Source organism: Nymphalis io, chromosome 20 (genome assembly GCF_905147045.1).
Source record: "Nymphalis io chromosome 20, ilAglIoxx1.1, whole genome shotgun sequence".
NCBI lineage: Eukaryota > Metazoa > Arthropoda > Insecta > Lepidoptera > Nymphalidae > Nymphalis > Nymphalis io.
In genome coordinates, this window is record NC_065907.1 from 6,266,055 (window position 1) to 6,293,630 (window position 27,576).

The window sequence follows — 27,576 nt, forward strand, 5'->3', positions numbered from 1 at the left end:
AAAATGTGTAATTAGATGACATGTAATGACTAAGAAAAAAAACATAAGTTTGTATAGATATCTCAATTTTTTCACAATAGTATTCAATGAAAATACTGAAGACGTGGCTGCATCATATTAACTATTTGCCTTTTCCTAAATGAAAAATTGTAAACATAGATAAATGACAATTGTCATATGAGATTGACATTATGACAATAATGACAATTAATTATAATTAAAGATTTGTGGGTTAAAAATATGTAATAGCGTTATCTATTAAACAAATAAATAAACCTAATAATTCCAATAAAAAACATCATGGACTTCGAAAGTCCAGATGTAGAAAAAGATTTTCCAGGCTTATACGCCTCAGAAACTGGACGTAAAAGTAATGAAAGTGACTGTAAGTATTATATAAAAACAAAATATTTTATCCGTACAACTGCTTTCTACAAAATGAATCATACTTTTATTATAACTCAAATGTATTTTATGAAAAAATGTACAATACAATTATACAAAATACAGAAATTTTATCTTAATTATTAATTACTTTCATTAAAATGTTTAAAAGTGATAGAATCACATAAGCTAAGGCCTTTATCTGAAGCTATTCTATGCAATTCTATGCTATAATAGCTTGCAATTTGTCAAAATATGAAAAATTAATTATATTATAGATGCACTTGCACTTTTTAAGTCCTGATTGCTTGGTAGAAAGTATGAATGTCTTAGTTTTGTTCAAAAGTATAGCAATATAGAAGAAATAATAATGCATAATTAAAGAAAGAATTTAATTTAAAACTTTCTAATGATTTTGTTTTTATTTCCCTGCCAAAAAGATAAATATATATTTATCTACTCCAAATGCAATAAAAAATAAACATAACACAATTATTTAAAGATGTTTTCTGCAATAGCTACAAAGGAAAGAAAAAGATAATAGTATGTGATCTTATATTATTACATTTTTTTTTTAATTATACAGCAATAATTATAGGTTGATTGAAATTTTTTACATAAATAAAATTTGTTTTTTTTTTTAAATGCGTAGACTGTTCTTGTGTATCTTTTTTATTTGAATTTTAAAATTTTGTAAATTATTTAGTTAGTGATGGTTGTGAGCATGAGAAACACAGTAAAAAGGATTTACTAGGACGTCGTAAAGATAAAAAAGAATCAAAAAAAGATAGAGGTTATGCTGCTCTAGGAGGTGAAAGCTCTCCTGAAGAAGATACTGATACAAAGTGAGTTACTAAACTAGTTAATTATAAAACAAAATTAAATTATTGATCATAATTCACCTCAGTTATATATATATAAAATTACTTAATCTTATTACATGCTTGGGGTTCAGCATTTTTTAAAAATAATAAAAATAAAAATGTTTAGTGATCACTTACAAAATCTTACATTACATTATTTGGAAAACCCAATTAAGTAAATATTTTTATTTGTGTTGGCGGTTACCGCTCTTCCATATATTGTAACTTTATAAATGAGCGAAAAATATTGTAACCATAAACCAAAGAGAAGCAACTAAATTTTAAAGCATTCATATTGTTTTTTTACTTAAAAACAGTCATATATAAAATATTTCTTGATTAGAAGTCCTTCAAAAACAAAGAAGACAAAGTCATTTAAATTCCCGACAAAAAGTAAAGAGAAACGTGAGAAGTCCAGAGATAAGGAGAAAGTCTTAGAAGATGTGGCCAAGCAAAAAGAATTGAGTGAAAAGGAGAAGAAGAAAGAAAGGGAACGAGAAAAAGAAAGAGAAAGGGAGAAGAAAGAAAAGGAAAAGAGAGAGAAGTTAAGAGAAAAGGATAAGGTATGTATTTTTTTTCTATCTAAAATCTAAGCCTATAATACTTCAAGTCAAGGCACCTATAATATTCAAAGAGTTGACTGTCACTTTTAGCTAGCTTATTTACCTCCTGGTACAGATCCCGAAGTGCTGCTTGGTTAAAAACCCGATTCCGGTAAATAATAATTTAGTGGTTTTTTTCCACGAAATCCTCAATAGCTGTCTAGGGATAGAAAGAAGGTAGTATTACAATGGAGAATGAAAGCCACAAATAGATCGGACTGGAGAGATTTACTGGACCAGGCTAAAGCCCACCCACGGCTGTAATGCCTCAGATGATGATGATGATGATGATGATGAGTATTACAATCCCATACTTTATGTAAAAAAATGTTCAACTGTCTCCATTCTCTCTGGTAGTATTGAATTGTTGCCTGAATCGATGATTATAGTGTAGAACATTTAAAGTTGGTAAACTACAAAATTATTTCTCCGTCACGTAGTCAATCAATCTTCTACATACATATATAAGCGAAATGCCAGTGACTCATCACGTGATCTCCGAAGCTATCTAATTATGTATATCTGATTGACTTGAAATTAAGCGTAGTTAGTAGTAGGAACGGAGTAATATCCAAAATAAAATTTTCATCATCTGCAATTCGGAACAAAAATTTCAACTAAATTAAAACCTGAACGAAACTAATTACCCGTACGAAGTCAGGACGGAGAGAACTAGTTTCTCTGTAAAATCTATATAAATAAGTTATAAAATGGACAGGAATTTTTGAAACAGATGCATGCGTCTACAGCAATAGAAAAAAAAATATGTCACGTTATTATTTAAGGAATGTACCATATGACACAAAAGACTCGTTTTTAAAGAACATCTGTAAAATACCCATTTATAATAGAATGGCAGATGTTAAATTTAATTCGCATGATATCATACTAATATTTTGAAAAGGTATGTGGCTATATCTACTAATATATGTACCGTTGTACAAACGTTAGGGCGGCGTTCTTTAACACGAACCGCACTGATGGTTGCGTGTGAGCTTTTGGTCCAAAACATTGACAAGCGATGTATCGTAACCACTTTGTCGAGCCGCACCGACTTGTTCTAACCCAGGTGATTTCATTGTTACAGCAGTGACAGCATAATATATCTCTCATGAATATATGACAACATTTTACTGGTGGTAGAGCTTTGTGCAAGCTCGTCTGGGAAGGTACCACCCACTCATCAGATATTCTACCGCAAAATAGCAGTACTTGGTATTGTTGTGTTCCGGTTTGAAGGGTGAGTGAGCCAGTGTAATTACAGGCACAAGGGAGGACATAACATCTTAGTTCGCAAGGCTGGTGGCGCATTGGTGATGTAAGCGATGGTTAACATTTCTTACATGCCAATGACTATGGGCGTTGGTGACCACTTACCATCAGCTGTCCCATATGCTCGTCCGCCTTCCTATTCTATATAAAAAAAAACGTATAAAAAAAATGAGTAAAGTACGCGATAACTTTAGTTTAATTTAATTGTCACACAGTGTTAAGATTATTTATAATAAACAATAACGCTGTTTTATTTCTCTTTGTAATACGAATTGGTGTATTATGGGTATATTTATCTGACTTATGTAGGTTTCATCACGATGTTCTCCTTACAGCTGAGATGTAAAAACAAATTAAGCAATCACGAATATAAAAAATCACTGGTGCTTGCCCGGATTTACAATCGCAACTTTGGCCATCATTGGTCTTGACCGTATTGGCCGTTATTCCGGAAGGATTTTTTTATATTCTTTGACTGTTATCGAAACAAATTGTTAGGTTATTATAATAATTTAATTCACAAGCTATATTATGTACCGGTAAACTGTCAGTCAACAATATAACCAATTGTCGCGGTGATCGGTTGAATGATATATAATTTGATTTGCTCCATCGCCATCAACTGGCGAGTTGGAACAAAGTAAATACTTTATGTACCAACTTTCACAGTAATCGGTCGAACAATATGAAATCAACAATATTACACTCAAACCGATATATACCGTCATCCATTTTTATGAATAAAGTCTATGAAAATCATCTTATATTCGGTTAGGACATTGATAAAGTATCCCTTAATCCTTCAAGGGGTTAAGTGGTAAATATTTTCATGTTAATATATTACTTTAATAAATGTTTTAAAATCCAAAAATATAAATATATAAAAATTTTGTAACTTATTGTGATAAAACATAATTGCCATTAGTATAATAAATTATTATTAGTTAAATGTATGTAAGTATATCAGATTCCGAGACCTTATCTGATAATAATTAATGAACAAAAATCGTTAGATAGTGGAGACTATTTTTGTTGTAACGGACGGCGCTGAAGCCACATATGTTATCATTAAACATTCGGCTTTGCCTATATATTTTTTTATTGTATAAGAAAGCGGACTGTCAAATAGACCACCTGATGGTAGGTGGTCACCACCAGACCCATAAACTTTGGTGTCGTAAGAAATATTAACTATTCCTTACACGGCCAATGCGCCACCAATCTTTAAAGTTTCACTGGCACACTCAAAAAGTGTTTGTTTTTTAGTAAATACTTGCAATATTTCTCATTCAAATCTCATTCAAAATTGATAGTTCCTTCAAGCAATCAAAGAAAACAAAATATAAATTTATCAAGCAATAAAGTTAAACAAGAGATGCTGAGTATGTGGAGAATTTAATAAAGATTGATGACGAAAACGCTTAATGAAGAAATGCTCATATAAAATCCAACTTTGCTTTTGTTTTTAAAAACAAATAGGCACATAATTTTAAGTGGTCACCTTCACCCATAGATATTGGCACTGCGAGAAACTTTAACTTACACCGTAAACTTTCTGTAAACCATGGGATTTAAGATGTTATATCAAGATCAGTAACAGTAAGGTAAACAGCTTGTTAATGTCCCACTGCTGGGCTAAGGCCTCCTCTTCCTTTTGAGAAGGTTTGGAGCTTATTCCACCACGCTGCTCCAATGCGGGTTGGTAGAATACACATGTGGCAGAATTCTGATGAAATTACACACATGCAGGTTTCTTCACGATGTTTTCCATCACCGTCAAGCACGAGATGAATTATAAACACAAATTAAGCACATGAAAATTCAGTGGTTCTTGCCCGGGCTTGAACCCACGATCATCGTTTAAGATTCACGCATTCTAACTACTAGGCCATATCGGCTATTGTTATAAAATATAACTACAAAATAATATAAAGGTCAAACCTGGTCATAAAAGATTGCATGACTGTTGCATACATGAATATACCATAAAATGTTTAGACGGTAAGGGAATGTTAGTTTTTATAACTAGAGATAAGTAACATGCAATAAAATATTGACCGTTGATTTGCTAAATATTCTAACCTTTATTTTTATTCTAATTTTTATTTAATTATTATTCTAAATTTTTATTCTTGCGGGCCGGCTAGACAGGGGTGGCTAGTGCAAAACATTCTTCCCGATTGTACTGGCCGTCGTCGCGTTTGGACTCTACTACAACTTACCATCAGGTGGATTAGAGTCAAATTCCCCCCCGGCAAATATAAAAAAATAACCGGTTGATAACAATTATCAGCACGACCCGGATTTTTGGAACCTGCTAATTTTAAATTAGGTCCTTTCCTGATCTTGGATCGTGTCGGATTGCTGTTCCATTGGACTTAGTCCGAGCCCGTATGAGCGAAGGAATATAAAGTGCATCTGTCTTTGCGCACACTTGTGTACTAAAACATCTCTCAGTCGAACAGTCTCCGCTGAAAATATTCGCCATGGCCCACATCGGTGCATCATACAAATTGATAGGTACCAGAAATTGTTACATTTTTTGTAATACCATAATAATATTACAAAAAGTACTTTTCAAGCCCTGTACCAATACTAAATAATCTCAAACTATTAACACATTTAAAATCCGATTCAAGGCATATTATTTATCTTTATAATTATCAGGGAGTGTTGTTTTATTATCAGCCGCACTTTATTGCTATTTATTATTATTATTATCATAATAACATTCTTTTTTTTTAATGTTTTGTTTTAGATAGATAAATACCTTATGCTATTAAAAATCTTTAATAAACTTTTCAAGACTAAATATGCACGCTCTAATAAAACGCTAAATGTTGAAACATTTCGATGAGATCTGCTATACAGTGAGCGATTGTTACCTCGACTTGCAAATGAACTAGAACCTCATCGGATGAGATGGCGAAGAGCTTAAATAAAACATACCCGAATACTAGATACCTGACCCGAATTCGTTTGGATAAAATTAGGCTTTTAACGCATGATGTTTTTATTTGTCATGATACATGCATATTAACACTAATAGCATCGGTATCGAGCCAAGCAATCTGTCCAAGCCAAGGTATCGAGCCAAGCCTCTATTATGATAATTGGTAATATCTTGCTATATTTCCAATACTACCAGTTCAAATTAAGAATTATAAACTGCAATTTTTTATTTATGGAACACACTTAAATTAATGTTGTTTATTCTGTTAGTTATAAGTAGGTATTGTATGACAAATTAGACGTATTCGCTTATATTTTCTCTTTTTTATATAAAGAAATGGTTATTGTGGCTTGGTGTGCTTTATCTGTAAACAGCTGTATATTTACAATTCGTACTTGCAAAGTTTTAGAATATATATCGGTATACGTTAGAATTTTCCCAACTTTCGCTATTCGCGTTCAGAGCGATAATTTTCGAAGTGGGCACGGGTCAGCTATTTATCGTATGTAGTATGTCGTATTCAGTAGCGTAGCTAGGTGGACAAGGGCCCCGGTGCTTAATGCTTATATTGGCCTTCAAAATTATAGATAGGAACAAGAATAGGAAACAGTGAGTTCAACTTATCACTAGTAGGCTAAATCCATACGTCGTCTCTATGAGGGGTAGAATCTCTGTGTTTAATAGAAAAAATGGGGATAAATAAACAACGACGCACATGAAAATACAAAATATTTATTATACAGATGAGATCAATAAAGGAAAAAAAAACTATTTTGGAAATTCGGAATACTTACTGAGATTTTCCTACATTGCTTGTAAATGTTTAGTAAAGATTACAGGAAGCTCACAAAAAACCACAAAACAGTTTGATTGGTAATAATGCGGTAGAAAGTAAAGTTCGTCGGTAATCATATACTAATACTGTTATAAAATCAATATTAATTCGTAATAAAAAGATAATGAGATTAGCCAACTACGCAGGAGATATTATAGTGCACAAGAGCAGTATTATTATATATATATATATACATATATATAATAATACTCGTGCTTTATATATTCTTTATTCAAATTCGAAATAAATATCAAGACACCTGTCCAATTACTTATTCAGACAATAAAATGACCAAAACTTCATAAACATTTATGGTACTGGCCATTCAAATCCACTGACAATTTACTACCTATTATATCTAGGTGCAGTTTATGCCTTACGTTGAGTGACATTTTAAAATCTTTACCGCATTGTATCAAGTGTCTTATAAGAATATAACACGACAGTAAAAATACAATATTGTTAATATCTGTTAGTAAGTGGAGTCAAATCTTACTTCTGAATTCGAAAATACTTCTAACAAACCGATTGAGCTGATATATTGCACGGACTTTTTATACTGGTAACTTATGACCGATTCCAATCGAAGATGAGGTACAGATAAATGCGATTTGCTATACTATGCATTACAAAAACTTCTTGATTAATATATTATCTTTATTTATTCCACTTAAAAATATCCACGAAAATTTTACATCCAACGTTCTGACCGTAGATTATTATTTAAGATCGAGACCACTGATATCAATTCATTGTGTAAATAACTTTGTGTGTGTGTGTGTGTCTGTGTTATCTTACTCATCCCGTGATTGGAATACAGTATACAACATTTTCTAATGTAGACTAAATTTTCTTTTAATACCGTAACAGCCTGTGAATGTCCCACTGCTGGGCTAAAGACCTCTCCTCTTTTTGAGGAGAAGGTTTAGAGCTTATTCCACCACGCTGCTCCAATGCGGGTTGGTGGAATACACATGTGGCAGAATTTCATTGAAATTTGACACATGCAGGTTTCCTCACGATGTTTTCCTTCACCGTATAGCACGAGATGAATGATAATCACAAATTAAGCACATGAAAATTCAGTTGTGCTTGCCCGGGTTTAAACTCACGATCATCGGTTAAGATTCACGCGTTCTTACCACTGGGCCATCTCGGCTTTCTTTTAATAAATGGATTGAATAAAGGCTTGTTTCAAGAAAGGTTGTGTAAATAAATTATTTATTTCTCCTTGTACGCGATTAGAGCCTCACGTTTTATTTTTTTATTTTTATTAATGTAGATATATTTATTTATTATTTACTATTAAATAAATCAGCTTTATAATTTAACATATTACAAACATCTGTTTTATATATTTTATATATAAATATTTTATAATTGAATATTAAGTTAAATATTCAGTAAAATAATATTATGCACCAATACATGCATCGTATTCATTAATGATGAGGCTGTCCGCTGCAGTTAATTGACGCATTGCTTAATTAGTGTTACGCTCAGATCATAGAAACAATTACATGACCTGAGGTCTTAGGCACTATACTCATAGCCTTAGGTTATTATCCCACTGGGCAGTGCGAAAATATTTCAAAAATATTTGATTGTAAGAGATCGTCAAAAAGTATACTAAATAAAGGCAGTGGAATAACTTGCCATATTGTTCAGCCGAGATGGCCCAGTGGTAAGGACGCGTGAATCTTAACCAACGATATTTGAATGATGAAATTTTTCATGTGCTTAATTTATGATTATAATTCATCTCGTGCTTTTCGGTGAAGGAAAACATCGTGAGGAAACCTGCATGTGTCTAATTTCACTGAAATTCTGCCACATGTGTATTCCACCAACCCGCATTAGAGCAGCGTGGTGGAATAAGCTCCAAACCTTCTCCTCAAAGGGAGAACAGGCCTTAGCCCAGCAGAGGGACATTTACAGGCTTTTACTGTATACATGTCTTCTTCTTCTTTTCATTAAACGAACTTTGCCAAAGGGATTAAATTTCGTAAACAAATTTTTATGACATTACTGAGTCGTTGAATGGATTTTTATAATTATAGTTAAAAAATGTTAGCCATGTCAGCCAGTATTTTATGTATTTATAGTCAGGAAATTGGATTAACGGATTACGGATTAACTTAATCCGTGACTTCAAATCCCAAATGATAGATACACAGATAGGGTAGATATACAGATAATGAAATAATATTGAAAAAAAAAATGAAAAAATTAATAGAATCATCGTTATCGAAATTTACTAATTTAGAATGCGAACGAATACGAAACTATTTAAATACTGTATTGTAAATTCGTATGAAATGCATAAAAAATTGCGTAATGTGTAATCTAATATGCATAACATAAATAGTCTTACAAGTCCATAAATATTATTTTGTTTTAATAAATTTAAGTGTCTAAAAAAATAATATGTGGTATGAGTGTTTGCAAACACTAATTAGTGAAAAATGTATGTCAAGTGTCGAACCACCTACAACGCTTTACTAAGAACCTTTACTACTTTTGTTTAGGTATAAATACCTAAATAATTTGTTAGAGATAAAGATTCCTAAAATCCACCCACTCCAATCACCAACCCACTCCTCTGCTACTTGGTAAACATATTATAAATTGTTTCATTCAATTAACGTTTTTACGAAAACGAAAATACATTATTTTAATTCAAAAAGGAATTTATTTGATTATATAATCTTTAAATTTTGTCAATGTCTCGGATGCATTTCATGGCTCGTGTGTTTTTTGAGGTGTATCGGTTACTTTTATAACGATATACGTGATTTTATTTCAAAAAAAAAATGTTTATCCTCTGTTTAGTTAATTTATTATTAGTTTTCTTAGTGAAGGTATTAATTTTCACTGCGACTTAAAAAAAAAGACAAAATAATTTATGGATACATTGAGTGGTATACATAATAACATTCTGTAAAGATTAGTATTTTGGTTAAAATAGTGTAAAAATAAAGTCATTAAATCCTAAATTTTATTCATAAAAATATACAGCGCGTCGCAAGTTTGCCTCGAATTCAGACATTATTTTAAAATGAACTAAAAAGGGATTTTCTATTTGTTTTTACTATTTAATATAAAATTGTGTTTACAAATCACATAACAAATTTTATTACTCAGTGTTTCGTTCATAATATCTACATAATTTCACTGTTGAGTAGGTAGCTCCGACCTTGTGCAGACGCGGCTAAGGCATGGCTCATTCAGTTGCGTCGAGACCGCGACATGCATCACCTGCGAAGTGTTTTTAACAAGGTGATCGATTCGATTCCGTTTGACAGCGCGTAAATATATTCGATACGTTATTTCGATGGTGTCAAATTACTAAAATATTAATACAAAATATGACGTGTCCGTGTAAACAAATCTTATGACTGTTTAATACATAAAATGTTCTATTTATACATTTATCGTTTTTACATTGTTTTTAATAGTTGTTAATTTGATTACGACCAGTTTTAATAATAATAACGCGTATAATAATATTAGTATTTAAACGATTTTTACTTTCGTACATGATTCGTTTAAAAATACATTAGTAAATATTAAAATATAAAATGCCATCAATATTTGTTTGATACAACGTTATAATCCATCATCCGTGACAACAGTAGCGATTATTGTAGATACCTATCGCGAGTGTCATATAAAAAGTTTTTCGTTGTTTACAGGAAAAAGAGGAAAAAGCTAAATTCAAGCTCGAATCGAAGGAGAAATTAAAAGATGATAAAAAAGAAAAGGTAAAAGATAAAGATAAGGAAAAGGTGAAGGAAAAAGACAAGGAAAAAGTTAAAGAAAAAGATAAAGATAAAAAAGATAAAAAGCTAACGAAGGTGCCGTCCACGGTGACGTCTGGTGTGCCTTTTGAAGAAATATTTACTTTGGGAGGTGAGTTATGATTATTTACAATTACTTTCTTAGTAAATTAAAATAGACGATATTAATTTCAATCATTATTGTTGGTATAAAAAGATATTTTTCAAAAATTCGTAAGTATATTGTTCAAATATTTTCCGGTCGCTGACAAAAATAAAAGATAAATTACGATCCTAAAAATATTTTTATATAAACAAGTTAATAGATCTTTGTAATATAATGTCAGCGCTTGTCCTTGTAGTTCCTGTTAGTAATCTAACCTTTATTACTAAGAAATGTTTGATGACATAATTTAGAACTTATTCGACCGACTCAAGAGATTTAATACACCATAATACATGTTTACTTTTAGAAATACTAATTCAAATTCAAATATTTATCAAAAAAATATTTTAACTTTATAAAATCAAGTATTTTCTTACTAAATTTATTTTTTATATAGGAAGCCAACATAATGTTCAATGTATATATCTGTCCTAAAAAAAGAATAATGGTAAAAATATTGTCACATTTTCAACACCATACATCGCAATTATAGGCTAACTCTACATGGAATTTTACAAATCTAGTTTTTCATATTTCTTTAATGCCATTACCAGGTTTTAATAGAGGTTTTATTTTTGTGTAATAAAAAGAACCACTTTGCAAGAATATATATATTGTAGTAAATAAACAAACAAACAGCTATTTTTAAAATAATTGAGTATCGAACCACATTGGCACTCGTTTTAAATATTTTTTTCAAGCTTAGTATACCCAAGTATGCCAAGTTTACGTATATAATTACGTAAATTGACTCCACCTCACCTTGTATATCCCAGTAACTTAACTTGCTACTTAACGTTATTGTTTACTTTCCCTTCACTCTAACTAAACTAAGTTATTTGTGAACGCTTCCTTAAGAACTACATAATAACTTTAAAAAAATGACTTTAAATATTGTTATGTTTACTAATATTTTATTAGCGGTAAATAAAAAATACATAGTCCACCGATTTCTCGTTCCTAAAAGTAATTGCTCAAAACGCACCTATTGATACGTTACAAAACATAGTGTTAAATGATAATACGTCAGAGAGTTATCTGTGCTAATGACAAAACAAAACACTCGCTCAAGGTAAGTGATAAGATGTGACATTAACTTCTTAATTCGGATCGTGCAAAACGTTAAATTTTCATTAGTCTGTGTAACGTTATAACCATGTATAGCACGAATCCTTTTCTATACGGCTTTGAAATTGGCGGTAAGATGTATATTATTTTAGTTTTTTTTTATGACATGAAGCTCTAATGAGTCTAAAATTATTCTGCCAAATTTACGTATGATGAAGAAGATTTTTGTTTGCAGATTTTATGTTAATGGCTCTCTTTTGTGCCAAATGACTTGATTTTAAAGGGGTTTTTATTTTAACTAGTTAAAGAAAATATATATATACATTTGACAGTAGAGTTGCCGGAAAACCCTAAAATTTTCCGAGTTTAACAATTATACGTTACTAATCTCACTCTTAACTTTTAATATTTAATTGTATCAATATAATGAAACAAGTATATTTTCTTTCGACAAGCACTTGTTGATTAGCATAATTTAATACGATATAAATTTGGACTGTTCGTATACTTCTAGTAAACTCAAAGATAATATATGTGACATTCATTTAACTTTATTCATTCACATTTAAAAATTGCCACAGGAAATACCTTTTTTTTTATAACAATGATTGATCTGGCATATGGGCCTGATAATACCTGGTAGTGAGTGGTCACCACCGTCAATTGACGTTGGCCCTATCATAGATATTATAAATATTGACCATTAATTACATCGCCAATTCACCACCAACTTTGGGAACTAAGATGTTAAATGTCCCTTTTGCCTGTAATCATTCTGGCTGACCTTTCACGCTGAAACACAAAAACACTAAGTACTAATGTTTAGCTAACAAAGAAATGTTATTGTGATTTATCTATACTAATATTATAAAGAGGTAAAGTTTGTGAGGTTGTAGGGGGTAACCTCTGGATCTACTGAACCGATTTTGAAAATTATTTTACCAATAGAAAGCCACATTATTTTTGAGTGATAAGGCTATATATTACTGGTGGTAGAGCTTTGTGCAAGCTCGTCTGGGTAGTTACCGCCCACTCATCATATATACTACCGTAAAATAGCAGTACTTGGTATTGTTGAGTTCCGGTTTGAAGGGTGAGTGATCCAATGTAATTACAGGGACAAGGGACATCTTAGTTCCCAAGGTTGGTGGCGCATTGGTGATGTAAGCGATGGTTAACATTTCTAACAATGCAAATGTCTATGGGCGTTGGTGACCGCTTACCATCAGGTGGCCCATATGCTCGTCCGCCTTCCTATTCTATATAAAAAAAATCTATTTTTTTAAGGATTCAAAATTAGTAGCAAGATATAAAAATGAATTTAAGTTAAGTTTAAATATCGACGAAGATACTAAAAAAACACACCTTTTAAGTTCATTATATCTGATTAATATATTATTTATTGCTTTTAGTACTGCAATATTAAACCATACTTTTTTTAATTCAATTATTTATTTAAAAAAATTACGATTATTTAAATGGCACATTCTCTCGGATGTTTTCATATATTATTGTTCTAAAGTATGATTTTTTGTAAGCGTGTCTTAATTATATAAATTGTCTTCAAAATTTACAAATTAATATAAATAGTTAATTGTCATCAACTATTTATATAATATACAATCGTATTAATTAGTAAAGGATTAAAGTTTACTTTACTATACATACATTATACATTTAATAGTTTAAATGAATCATATATTATAGTTAAAGTCTGGTAATAACTGCAAGGTTAATTTGCAAATATTTTTACAAATTAATACATATATAATTTTAGATATCGCTATTGCTATCTTGTGCATTATTGAAATGACATTCGAAAGAACAACTCACAGCATTGTTTAACTAATCAGCGCTAAATTTTTATAAGTAAGGTCGTTAATATCCAAAGTTGGCACATTGGCGGTGGTGAACACTGACCATCAGGTGGCCTATTCGCACGTCCACCTATGTATTTTATAAAAACAAAAGCTAACTGTCGTGCTTCGGAAATTGTCCATTTGTTAATTTCTAAAAGCTCGTCTTTAATATTTGTCAATCAACAAATCGAATAATGTAAAATATTAGGCAATAAATTATACATTATTCTGCGGAAGAAAAAAAAAACTTAAATTTCAATTTTTTGCCAATTAACGATAAACATTCGACAATACTTTAACATGCTGAGAAAAGTTAATGATGTCTTCTTGGAGGCAAGGTTTGATTCAATAAGATGATTTGCTTAATATCTGTAATTTTATGTAAATGTCCTTCTGTACAATATCACATTTTATTATTTGCAATTGTTAGTAGAAGATTTTTCTTATATATTGTCATCATCCCGCCCATCCATTGCCGATATATCCGTCCTCTAACGAAGTGTGTCAATTCTCCCGGTTTGCCTCTGCATCCAGTCGAGTCCCGTCATCTTTTTCAGGTCAATTTATATTTATAAAAGGCATACTTAATTACACTGGCCGCCAAAAAAATCGACCCACCCGTATTTTTTTACTTACAAAGTTGTTATCTTAACTATGCGACGACCTAGGTGGATTGTTTTACTTATGGGACATACATTTAACATTTTATTACCCACTTGATATTGATTTGGAGGAGTTGTAAGTCTTATTAAGGATATTTGGAATATTTTTAAAGTATTGATAAGAAAACGTTACTTTGTGCACAAAGTGCATGGTTAGTTTATTTCCAGTTCTTAACGCGGAGTCATCTCGGTTCGATGTTTATTATTGATTAAGTGTATGAAACTTTGTTGAAACAATAATTTTAATAAGTTTAAACATAAAAAATGGATACTACTGAAGCAGAAGCTGCTCAAGTCGTAGCTCTTATTCATGAGGGGTTAAGTCAGCGAAATGTGGCTAGAACACTAAAATTAAGTCGTTCAGCGGTGCGAAGAGTGTACAAACGCTACTTGGAGACTGGGGAGTATCGCCGGAGACCAGGATCTGGCAGGGGGCGTGTCACGAACCCGACCGATGACCGTTTTATTGGTTTGACGTTTTTAAGAAACCTACATCTTTCGGCTGTTGACGTTCAAGGTAGACTCCGAGAAAGTCGTGGAGTGTCTGTGAGTGAAAATACTGTAAGAAGAAGACTTCGAGAGTAAAACTTAACCCCTCACAAGCCAGCAACAGGACCAAAACTCACAGCATCCCATCGACAAGCAAGACTACAATTTGCTAGGCATCACGTCGATTGGACACTGGACCAATGGGAGACAGTATTGTTCAGTGATGAAAGCCGAATGTCTCTAGTAGGCTCTGATGGACGACGTAACGTCATGCGAAGGCCAGGAGAACGCTACTCTCAGTGTTGCATTCGAGAAACAGTCCGATTTGGTGGAGGCTCTACAATGTTTTGGGGAGGTATTTCTTTGACGGGACGCACAGAGCTGGTTTTTTTCCGTAATCGTGCTGTTAATGCTGAAACTTACATAACGGACATTCTGGAGCCTCATGTGATGCCTTACACTGGATATATTGGGGATAATTTCCAACTTATGCACGACAACGCACGACCTCACGTCGCTAGAATTGTTAAAGACTATTTCAGGGAAGTCGAAATTCCAGTTATGCAGTGGCCAGCCAATAGTCCGGACTTAAACCCGATAGAGCATCTCTGGGACCAGCTAAAACGTACGGTTCGAGCACGAAATTCAATTCCAGAAACCCAGAATCAACTGGAAGCTGCCCTAACTGAAGAATGGCAACGGACCCCACAGGAAGACATTAAAAAGCTAATCAGGTCACTTAATAGGCGTATGCAGGCAGTGATTAGGTCAAGAGGAGGAAACACTCCCTATTAAAGTAAGATTTAGGCACCCAAATTTAAAAACAAACGGCATAATCGTTTTGTACACAAAAAAATAAAATTGCGTAAAATTTTGTGTTTTCGTGTTTTGTCACATATTTACCTAAAAACCTATTTTTTGCACACTATTTCTGTTTTTGTACAATCCTACAATTGCATTTTTTCATTATCAATCTTAAAAATATAAATATGTGGTAGTTTAAAACCATACGATAGCTTTTTTACAAAAAATGTAGGTGGGTCGATTTTTTTGGAGGCCAGTGTATATAAATATATATATATATATATTTATAAATATTAATAAATATTAATTATATATATTTATAAATAATATATTTATAATTTATAATATATTTATAAATATTAATTATATAAATATATATATATATATATATATATATATATATATATATAAATATATATATAATATATATATATTTATATAATTAATATTTATAAATATATATATATATATATATATATATATATATATATATATATGTAAAATTGTTACAGTTGCGTTACCCATATTCGGAGTACCTCTGCAACAGTCGGTCGAGCGATCGCGATGCCACGACGACACCGGCCTGCCGCTCGTTGTTCGCGACAGCATCGACTTTTTACAGGTAATTTTTTCATTGATTTTTTTTTATTTATAATAAGACGAAGAAAAAATATACGGTAAGTAGTCACCACAAACCATGGACAATCGTTAACGCTCATTGACAATTCGTCGATCTAAATATTGCCCTTTAGCGGTGGAATAACTAATGAGTGGAACCTACCCAGGCAAGCTTATACAAAACCTGGGCGGGTTTATTCATTTGAAAATGTACATTTTAATTTCTATGTATATGACCATATTCATTCAAAGTCGAGATGGCCCAGTGGTAAGAACGCGTGAATCTTAACCGATGAACGTGGGTTCAAACTCGGGCAAGCACCTCTGAATTTGCATGTGCTTAATTTCTGTTTATAATTCATCTCGTACTTTTCGGTGAAGGAAAACATCGTGAGGAAACCTGCATATGTCTAATTTCATCGAAATTCTGCCACATGTGTATTCCACCAACCCGCATTGGAGCGGCGTGGTGGAATAAGCTCCAAACCTTCTCCTCAAAAAGGGAGAGAAGGCCTTAGCCCAGCAGTGGGACATTTACAGGCTGTTACTATGACCATATTTATTTATATGATTAAAAAAAAACGATTACACTTTTAAGGTTTATTTTTTCATTTACCTAACCTTAAGTCACTTCATAGTTTCTCGGCCATATCCTTGTCAACGAGCCAACTAACAAAGTAAAAATATATTATCGTAATGTTTGAGACAAATTAACTAATATTTCTTCATTTGTAACTAACGGTATAAGTGGTGATTGTATCGTGTATTGTCATAAAAGTAAGCCAACTTTTTTTTTTACGTTTTTACTGGTGGTAGGGCTTTATGCAAGCTCGTCTGGGTAGATACCACCCACTCATCAGATATTCTACCGCAAAACAGCAATACTTGATATTGTTGTGTTCCGGTTTGAAGGGTGAGTGAGCCAGTGTAATTACAGGCACAAGGGACATAAAATCTTAGTTCCCAAGGTTGGTGGCGCATTGGATATGTAAGCGATGGTTGACATTTCTTACAATGCCAATGTCTAAGAGCGTTGGTGACCACTTACCATCAGGTGGCCCATATGCTCGTCCGCCTTCCTTTTCTATAAAAAAAAAAAAAAACAACTGTTGCTTACAACAATGGTGTTGTAATATTCATACATGTGTAATAGTTACAAAGAGTACCTAAAGTTGAGGAGTCGGTTAATAAAGATTTGAATTCTTCGAATAATTATTAGATTTTAAACAGATAGATATATCCATATAAGCTAAATCTACACAATATTATATAATAATATAATGGAATATAATATTTCCTTGTCCGTAAAATTTTAATGTAATACTTACATTACTAACAGAGTAAATATGAAATATATAAAACAGTGAATAATGAATTCTATATTTAAATTTTATATACAATCGTGAAGCTTAGTTTTTATGTAAACCAACAGCTAGGTAAACAAAACAATTTGGGTACATAAGAACAACAGCGCAAAGCGATTACGTACGCGGAAAGTTAAATTAATAATAATTAATTAGTTAATTGGATATATGTATGTAAAATTATGATACATAGTCATAACGAATTGAACACGGAATTTAATAGTTGTTATTTAACCAAGCTGCTCAATGCGGGGTTACAATAGATACACACGTGGCATTTTCAATCCGACACATGCAGGTTTCGTCGCGAGTTCTCTTCACCGTCGAGCGTGAAACGAATTACAAACACAAATTAAGCACATGAAAATTCAATGGATTTTGTCGGGATTAGAAACCGTAACTTGATAATATTAATTCACGATCAAGAGAATTTCTCTATCTCGCCTTTTTTAAACTTGTATAAAAGTAGTTGTATTATTTAAAACATTTGAAATAATATAATTTTTTATCTTTATTTTTTCATTTGTTATTTCCAAATTAAATAAAACTGACCGTCTGAAATAATGTAATTTTTAAAAACGTTAACAAGGACAAATAGTGCTTGAAATCGACACCGGTGCCAAAAAAAAATGTATTTTCATACTTGCTTAATTCAATTAGTTATATAGCGCTCAGCGCCAGGAAATCTTCATAAATTGAGTTTAGTATTTCATACTTTGTGTTTCATTTGGATAATATACTGCTAGTATTAGTAAGAATTTTATTTTATTCAATATGTAGTTGAAGATGATGTTCGCTCAAGAGAGATTGGCGAACTGCGCCGGACATTTTATGGTAGGTGTGCGTGCAAACACAGATGCACTTTTTATTCGACGGGCCGGTCGGCTTGGTTGGTAGATACTTGCCTTTCACGCCGAAGGTTTTAAGTTCGATTCCCACCTCGGACAGACATTTGTGTGCATGAACATGTATTTTTGTCCCGAGTCTAGGTGTAATTGTGTATAATATATAAAAGTATGTTTTTACAAAAGAAAGGTAGTATATGTTATATCAGTTGTCTGGTTTCAAGCAAGCATAGTACAAGCTCTGCTTAGTTTGGAATCAGATAATCGTGTGTGAATAATGTTCTAGGTCCTTGGATATTATTATTCCTTTACTCTCATAATTCGATGGGACAGCAATCTGACACGACCGGAAAGATTTCAGGCGTAGGACTAACGGCTTTACATACTTTCTGAGGCACGAGGCTTCTACTGAGAATCTTCGACAGAAAAACCTAAGACCTCGGGATCTGCGGTCTTATATATATATATATATAGATTTTTTTTATATAGAATAGGAAGGTGGACGATCATATGGGCCACCTGATGGTAAGTGGTCACCAAACGCCCTTAGACATTGGCATTGTAAGAAATGTCAACTATCGCTTACATAGCCAATGCGCCACCAACATTGGGAACTAAGATTTTATGTCCCTTGTGCCTGTAATTACACTGGCTCACTCACCCTTCAAACCGGAACACAACAATAGCAAGGATTTCTGTTTTGCGGTAGAATATCTGATGAGTGGGTGGTACCTACCCAGGCGAGCTTGCACAAAGCCCTACCACCAGTCCATAGTCCTAACCATATCTAGCCAATAGACCAACGAGCCGGACAGTTTGTGGCTTCTAAGTTTAATTCATGAAATTTATTGAATATTATAATTTAAAACAAAATATACCTATATAATAATACCTAAATCTACTTAATATTATGTTATATCTAACAAAAAGTAATTCTGGATTATTACAGGCGCATGGCTTGAAGTCGAATCAGATATATCGGACCGAGCCCGACAAGATAAAGCTTCAGCAGTTACGTAAACTGTTCACGGACAGGGGACCAACGTTCCCGTATCACTGGGATGTGCCGGTCGCTTGCGCAATGCTGAAGAGTTTTATCAGGTAACGCATTTTCCTCTATATTTATAAGGCAACCGATCAATCAGATAATTATTTATTCTTAATACATAATTCATTTTATTTTTATTATTATTTATTCATCATACGCTAACACACGTTCGCTTGTTCTCCTTCACGTTCACCGCGCACGTGACCTCCATGCTCCAAGTCAAATCTTCGCGAATACCAAATATTAATACTCGTTGCGTCCGTTCAACCTACGCGATTAGGTATGTCATTCCAAACGATAAACTTGACTACAGGTAGAATGATGAAATATTGAAATATGATAGATCAAAATAGATAGACGTGTATGGAATAGAAGACGTCGCTAATTATGGTTTAGTTATAATATATATTTTGTAGATAAAGATTATTTTTAATTTAGATAAATATTATCTATCCTTTAAATGTGAATTTAAAAAACTTTAAATCAGAACGCAACTATTTATTACGTTTATTTCTATGATAAAAATAAACTTTAATTATTAAAATACTAAAATTCATTTTAAGATTTATTTTAAGAATTAAAAATCAGATTCAGTTGTATAAAAAATGAACATCAAAAGGTAATATCGCGCGAGCGACTTCAACTGTTAAAAATTGTTTTCTGATACCAATTTTTAAAAATTGATCTTTCAATTTTTTTTAAATTATTGATAAGATAATTACTGAACTCATCCGTAACAAATAAAATATTTACTTTTAAACTTTATTGTACACCACAAAGAGAAAAAAAATACAAAATATGAATACAGCCTAAATAAACGTAGCATACAATTTTGGCGACCTTATCGCTACATAGCGATCTCTTCCAGGCAACCAATTGGTTATGTACCAATATTGATTTTTCCTTAACAATGTTACTAGTTTTTTTGATTTTATATCAAGTAGTTTTATATATATATTGTTATATTGTTAACTAATAAAAGTTAACAATTGTTTTAAATATATTTTATTTAATATATTAGTTGTTTACAAATTCAACACATAAAATAATACATAATGTTAATTGTATGAATGTAGGTGCTGCGCAAAGTATTCTCTGTTTTCCGAATTCGGAAGCTGCCATATATGATTTGATACTTTTTTCTCGTTAGTAACTCTCTTTATACTTTAAAGAATGATCCGTGTATTGTATAGGTTAAGATATGATGGGGCTAACATGTTTAAATGGACAAAAGTCTCAAAAAATGAAGATTAAAAAAAATTATAAAAATAATAAACAAAAATTAGCTTTTAGGTGCTTTGTTCGATGTTCTTTAGAAATAAAGTCATTGACCGACAAAATTTAGACATACAAACGACTATAACACGAGGAGCTCTTGTTCAGGCAAACAGACTTAACCTCTTTCTTTTATTCTCTCCTAACAATACTATTGTTTTAACGCAAACAATATAAAAACTATGAACTTCATAAAATATTTTTTTGACTAATATTTTGTAAGTCGACACAAACATTTTCTTTTTTTGTTTGAATCCAAAATAAATCAAATTTTTTTCTTAATTCAGGTACATTTGTATCTTCATTATACAAGTAGATTATATCAAGAAGAAACTTAACAATTCAATCTTTATAATTAATACAGGACATAATTAATTATAGTAATGCCATATATTTTAATATGTATAAATTACCTTGAATAAGTACTTGAGGCAATATTTCAGCGAGTTACCAGACTCGATACTCACACAAGAATTACACGGTCAGTTCGAGCAAGCAACAGCGATAGCGGAACCCCAACGAGAGGCCACAATGATAAAGCTCATAAGCAAATTGCCGGCCTGCAACCACAGCCTACTGGGCTGGCTCATGCGACACTTCGAAAATGTCGTCGCTAATGAACAGGTTAGTTCGATACAGGATGCAAATATCAAGACTGTTTGTTATATTATTAGAACCATATTAGAGCTGGTCAGCAAATAAGTAATGTTAAGATTATTTTTTATCTTATCATGATTTACTGGTGGTAGGGCTTTGTGCAAGTCTTGTGCATGTCGTCTGGGTAGGTACTACTCACTCATTAGATATTCTCAAGCAAAACAGCAGTACTCGGTATTGTTGTCTTTCGGTTTGAAGAGTGAGTAAGCCAATCTAATTATAGGCACAAGGGACATAACATCTTAGTTCCCAAGGTCGGTGGCGCATTGGCGACGTAAACGATGGTTAATATTTCTTACAGTGTCAATGTCTATGGGCGTTGGTGGTCATTTACCATCAGGTGAGCCATATGCTCGTACGACTACATATTCTATAAAAAAAAATGAGCTGGATCGTACGACACTTTGAAAGTAATGTCGCTAGTTAATAGGTTACTTGAAGAAAACGGATTTTATAGGTCATTGGTGTTGGATTATTTTGATTGACCATGACATTTATTTCAATATAATTAATATTTAAGAAAATCATATGTTTCGCAAAATGTTAAATACAAGTACTTCGTGTTTTTTTTAAATATAAACTCAATCTAACCCCAGACGAATCACGCGAACATCCAAACAATAGCAACGGCAATGGGTCCAGCCCTAAACATGTCGTTGAATTTGCTGACGTATTTCATCTCTAAAGCGGACAAACTGTTCCCTGAAGTTCGCCTCACCAAGTAAGTAAAAAATAAAATAACAGCCAATAAATGTCCCACCGCTAGGCAAAGGCCTCCCCTCCACTTGAGTGCATACCTGTGCCATATTTTAATTTCATCTTACTGACTCAGAATGCTTTTCATTTCGATGGTAAGGCATCGGACCCGGTGATCTAAATATTTCATAGAAGCAGTATTGACATTTTCAATGAGGTTGTCTGTTCTTCTGATTATTTGCAAATTAAAAATGTATAAATATTCATTGTTCTCAACTTAATGTTTCGAATCGATATAGTGCTGTAATAAATTACGGTTGATAAAGAACATTTCTTTGAATACGTTAACTAATTACTAGATATTCTGCTATCTTAAATATTTCTAATTATACGAGTTATTGTGAATATTGTTTTTTTTTTTGTAAATATATTTTTAAATAGGGCACTAACAATATATTCTATTTTGAAAATGTTTAAATGTACACAGAGTATTAATATTCCATACAACAGTAATATTGAATAAAATTTTACGTAGTATATAACAATACAATTCGTTATGCAATTTAAAAAAAATGCAGCTACATATTATCTAATAAATAACCAATAATTAATCATATACTAACGTCATATTTGCAATTACTTCTATGTTTCTATAACATGAAACCAACCAATCTTATATATATGTATATTTATCTTAAAATTCCTCAAATCTTTCGATGATTATTGAAGTCAAGCCTTTTTAAAAGTTTATCTTTTGTAAATAGTTAAAATAAAAAAATATCATTACAGATACGTGCCTCCCCTGTTATCGATCCCGGCAGACTTTCCTGAAACGGCGAATGAGATTAGCGAGGAACTGCGCAAGCAGGAGTCGCTTCTGAATCAGATCCATGCGGAAATGCACGCCGGCTTCATCACTAATGCAAGGGATCAGCAACTGTGGGAAGCGCAGAGGATCGTCACACAGTTGAAGGTAATTAAAGATCTCTGACTATATATATAATATATATTTCTAGATTCTTAGAGTGAAGAGATAAACAAACCTTACATTTATATATTTCATTTGCTATATATGACTACTATAATAGGTCTGGAAGTTAGAAGTGTGTACTGACCCGTGCCACAAATACAATACAATAAATACATACCCGTACAAAGCACGTAAAGCCACGTTGGTCCTGCGCCTAAATTCTTTCCGGTCGTGTCGGATTGCCGTCCCATCGGATTATGAGAGCTAGGGAATAGAGGTTGCACCTCTGTTTGCGCACATACTTGTGCACTATAATATTTCCTGCGTAGTTGGCTAATCTTGCGTTTGGCCGCCGTGGCCGAAATCGGTCTGGAGAACCGTATATCTTCATTTATAATACAACACTGCTTAACTACTTATTTCCACTTTAATTTAACTTCCAAATTTTAATTTAATGCTAGTTAATCACGAATCCATAATGAATACCATAGATTATATCATTTTAGATTTATTAGATATCATTGTTATCTTTTCAATTAAATATAAAACTTTCTTATTTGTGTTTACTCGAATTAATTAAAAATAATTTAATCTAAACATAAAAAAGAACTTATTTTACTTCGACTCTTTTTACAGAGGAAACTCCGGTCCGTTCAAAAATCTGTTGAACCGAATACGGTGCCTGTCCAACAAGTGTCACTAGACGAGAAACAGGAAGACGAACCAACGCGGCGGAACTCGCAACCAAGTGAAGCGGCAGTTACAGAAACGGAAATAAAAACACCACAGGCAATCGAACCTTTCCCAGAAGCAAAAGAAACTCCAAACACAACCGACCCAACATTCCCAGTAGAATTTGAAGATAATTTCGAATTTAAACCGACTGAGACGAAAGAAACGACGGAAACGGATGTATCAACAGAACGAATAATAGAAAAACCAAAATTCACTGAGAAGGAATTAAAAGTGTTAAGATTGCAATTAGAGAATGCCGAGTATTTGCAACTGAAATCGCTTCTTCAAGCGAAAATCAACTCGGAACAGTTCGAAATCGTTAAACTTAGGAGTCATGTTGCCTTGAAAAATAAACAAGAGGGTAACGTCACAAGTAACAAGGATAATAAAGAAAATTACACGCCAGAAGAGCAGGAGCTGAGACAAAAGTTGATAAAGGAAAACGCTATGTTGGAGCAGAAGAGACTGAACTTGGTCAACCAGATATTCCAAGAGAGGGTTTCGTGTATACAGCTAAAAATAGAATTAGCGATGAAAGAAATAATGTCCAAATCCTAAATTATAATTTATAATTATTTATTCTAGATTAAGATCCATTTTATCAATTAGAAATCTTGTTTTGTCTATTCCAAAACTGTAACTTAGTTATATGACATATAAGCGCACTGATATAATAAATATGTTACTATAACACACATGGTTTTTATTTATATTTCCTTATGTATACGCCATCGTCTATGGGCGATGGTATATTCGTCCGCCTACCAAGAAAAAGTAATTATGTACACTTAAATTCCTACACTTGACGGGCCGGTTGGCGTGGTTGGTAGATACCTTTGACGCCGAAGGTTGTGGATTCGATTCCCACCCAGGACAGACATTTGTGTGCATGAACATGTCTGTTTGTCCTGAGTTTGGGTGTAATTATCTATATAAGTATGTATTTACAAAAGAAAAGTAGTATATGTAGTATATCAGTTGCCTGGTTTCCATAGTACAAGCTCTGCTTAGTTTGAGATCAGATGGCTGTGTGTGAATAGTGACCCAGGATATTATATTATTACATGAAAATTTAAGACTTAATTCTACGCTTTTTTATCATCTTGAATAAATCATAAAGCTTAAAGTAATTGCTCAAAGTTAATCTCAATAACATTGTGGATTATCTAAAAAATCTTGTTATAAACAGTGACTGTAGATAGTCCCTAGGTCCAAGATTGCCTGCCTAGTCCTTTTCTAGAGGATTGATACAATTCCTTTGTCTGAAGCATTACCCATCAGATATAATACTATGAAAATTGTCGGTTAAATGTTTAACGGATCGGAATTTTAAGTGATTTAAAAAAATAATTAAATAGTTTTATTTTGTAGTATCGAAAATATATTTTAAAATTATTTTTTATAAGAAAAGTAAAAAATAAAATTGTTCCTTGAACATGAAAAATTTTCGTTAGTCACGTCGAAAGAAGCGGGGCGCGAAAATATCACAAACTATTTCCAGAAGTACATAATTTTGATTTTTATAAAAGTGGTAGTTATTAGCGTCAACCAAAAGTCGCTGAATGACAATCTCGCTCTACCCTGATCAAAGGCCAGGGACAACGCTGTAATAAAAATTATTTCCTTATTAGGGAATTAGCTAAAAAAAAACTAAATTGAATAAAGCCATTTCGTATCGATTATTCAATAAATTCCACAAGGCTAGAGATAACAGCTGATTATTTGGTCGCTACATCTAACACGATAATGTATCTTCATACGATCAATCAGTTATTAACTAAATCATAATTGTGTCCTTTCGCAAAAAACTGAAGTAAACACTTATACATATATACAATAAAATACTTTATGTAATCAGAAGTAAAACTTTATTTGTCGAAATCACACGTTTGCTTGTGTTTTTGAGGGATAATTTAATAAATTTATGTGTGTCGAGAATAGTTATTCCTGATATTATAAAAAAGTAATTTGTTTTTGTTGCCGCTTCAGGCGACCTAACCATATTTTTACATTAATCAACAAAGAAAGTAATAGTTGAAATTAACAGGACTTGAATAAGTAATGTCTTAGAGATTACCACTCAGATTGTTAAATATTTTAAATGACAAGTGAAGACACATACAAAAAACATTAAAAATCTATATGACATTTATATTTAAAATAATTAAATTAACCATTTTCAGAATTAGTACATAGTAATATGAAAGTAATTATAAAGAGAAAAATAACACAACAAAGGTGTCGACACGTTAAGACAAAACAGTAACTGCGCAAGACTCTGTATTAGGTCCGTATTGTAATTAAAAATTTGTAAGATCTATCAATTTGCCGATGAGACATACCTAGTAGCGGATGGCCGCAATATACACGATACTACTAATTAACTTCAAGGCAACTATTTGACCTACTGATGAAGTGTCCCCACGGAACCTAATTAGTGCTTAACGCAAACAAAACCAAGTTAATTTACAACTATTTTATACAAAAGTCGTGAATATCAGCATGAAAATAAATGGTTCGACTGCTTGTAACTTTCATAACACACCTCATGAACTTGTAGGACACTTATCTAGGACTCGTTATTGATATTAGACTCAATTGGAAATTAGGGAGTGTCATTAATAATAACAATGTATTGGATAAATTAAAATAAATAGATATTATCAAGATTTTAACAAAATATAAAATGCTATATATTCCATTTTTATTATTTTACAAATTCTAATCCGTTGTATCCTAACAAATTAATCGTATATACTATACATAGATTAACACAAATAATTAGAATAATGTATATACATATATACATTTATTACCACGTCTAGTACGTAACTTTTTTTTAATAAGAAAAATTAACTAAGACTAAACACATATATAATTATATATTATGGAAAACGATTTGTATATAGCAAAAAGAATTGTATTGTATTATCATAAATACTAGATAAAAGAACATTTAAATATTCTATTTTAGTGCTGGAATTCTAAATGTAGTATAGACAGACTTATAATACATACATAATATGTGCCTGATAAAAGTCGAACGAGTTTATGTTGACGCTAACAATTTACATGAGTACTTTATAATATTAATGTTTTTCTATGGGAATAAAAACTTAATTCAATTTGCTTCATTTTTATGGATTGTTGTCGTTTCTTGTTTATTTTACTGAAATGAATAATTGAATTGTAAAATAAAATATTTATTCATCTTCTTCTAATATTTAGGTACTTATTACGTCTTGAAACCAAGAATTTTATTAATATTAAAATAAAAATACTGATTAAATATCAGCCTGTAAAATACTGATTAATATATAAATATAGCCATAAGATTTATTTTTGGCCTGCGAAAGTTTGATCATGTCTCTGAGTATCGGTCTCAGTTAAAGTGGCTGCCAATCAGACTACGAAGAAATCTACACGCCTTATCTCTTCTCTACTCTATTATTTATATCGATCACACACCATCTTACCTTAAAGAACGCTTTAAATTTCTTGGTTGCGACAGCGCACACAACCTGCGTTCTTCGGATGATAATAAACTAGTTACCCCCTGCAGCCGGACACAAACCTACAGTAACTCTTTTACTGCAAAAACCATCAAACTTTGGAATGCACTGCCTACAGAT

General features: G+C 32.1%; 1 protein-coding gene across 2 annotated transcripts; it reads left to right on the top strand.

The window, feature by feature from the left end:
* The first annotated feature begins 209 nt into the window (after nucleotides 1-209).
* Nucleotides 210-24,639, top strand: LOC126776327 (ralA-binding protein 1). 2 transcript variants are annotated; one of them, XM_050498779.1, is made up of 10 exons: nucleotides 210-385; nucleotides 1,091-1,229; nucleotides 1,591-1,810; nucleotides 10,605-10,821; nucleotides 16,249-16,358; nucleotides 19,513-19,664; nucleotides 21,330-21,510; nucleotides 22,140-22,264; nucleotides 23,029-23,212; nucleotides 23,846-24,639. In XM_050498779.1, exons 1-10 carry the CDS (start codon nucleotides 301-303, stop codon nucleotides 24,500-24,502), a joined length of 2,070 nt encoding a protein of 689 aa, XP_050354736.1. In that variant the 5' UTR covers nucleotides 210-300; the 3' UTR covers nucleotides 24,503-24,639. The 2 variants fall into 2 exon arrangements, with proteins under 2 accessions (XP_050354736.1, XP_050354739.1); XM_050498782.1 differs by having other exon boundaries at nucleotides 1,594-1,810.
* The last annotated feature ends 2,937 nt before the right edge of the window (nucleotides 24,640-27,576 follow it).

Bases quoted from the DNA above. Each gene is read 5' to 3' on its own strand.
- LOC126776327 (XM_050498779.1), top strand. From the start codon at position 301: ATGGACTTCGAAAGTCCAGATGTAGAAAAAGATTTTCCAGGCTTATAC. The intron at 22,265-23,028 runs GTAAGTAAAAAA...ATATCATTACAG, and splicing joins CCTGAAGTTCGCCTCACCAA to ATACGTGCCTCCCCTGTTAT. The intron at 23,213-23,845 runs GTAATTAAAGAT...CTCTTTTTACAG, and splicing joins GGATCGTCACACAGTTGAAG to AGGAAACTCCGGTCCGTTCA.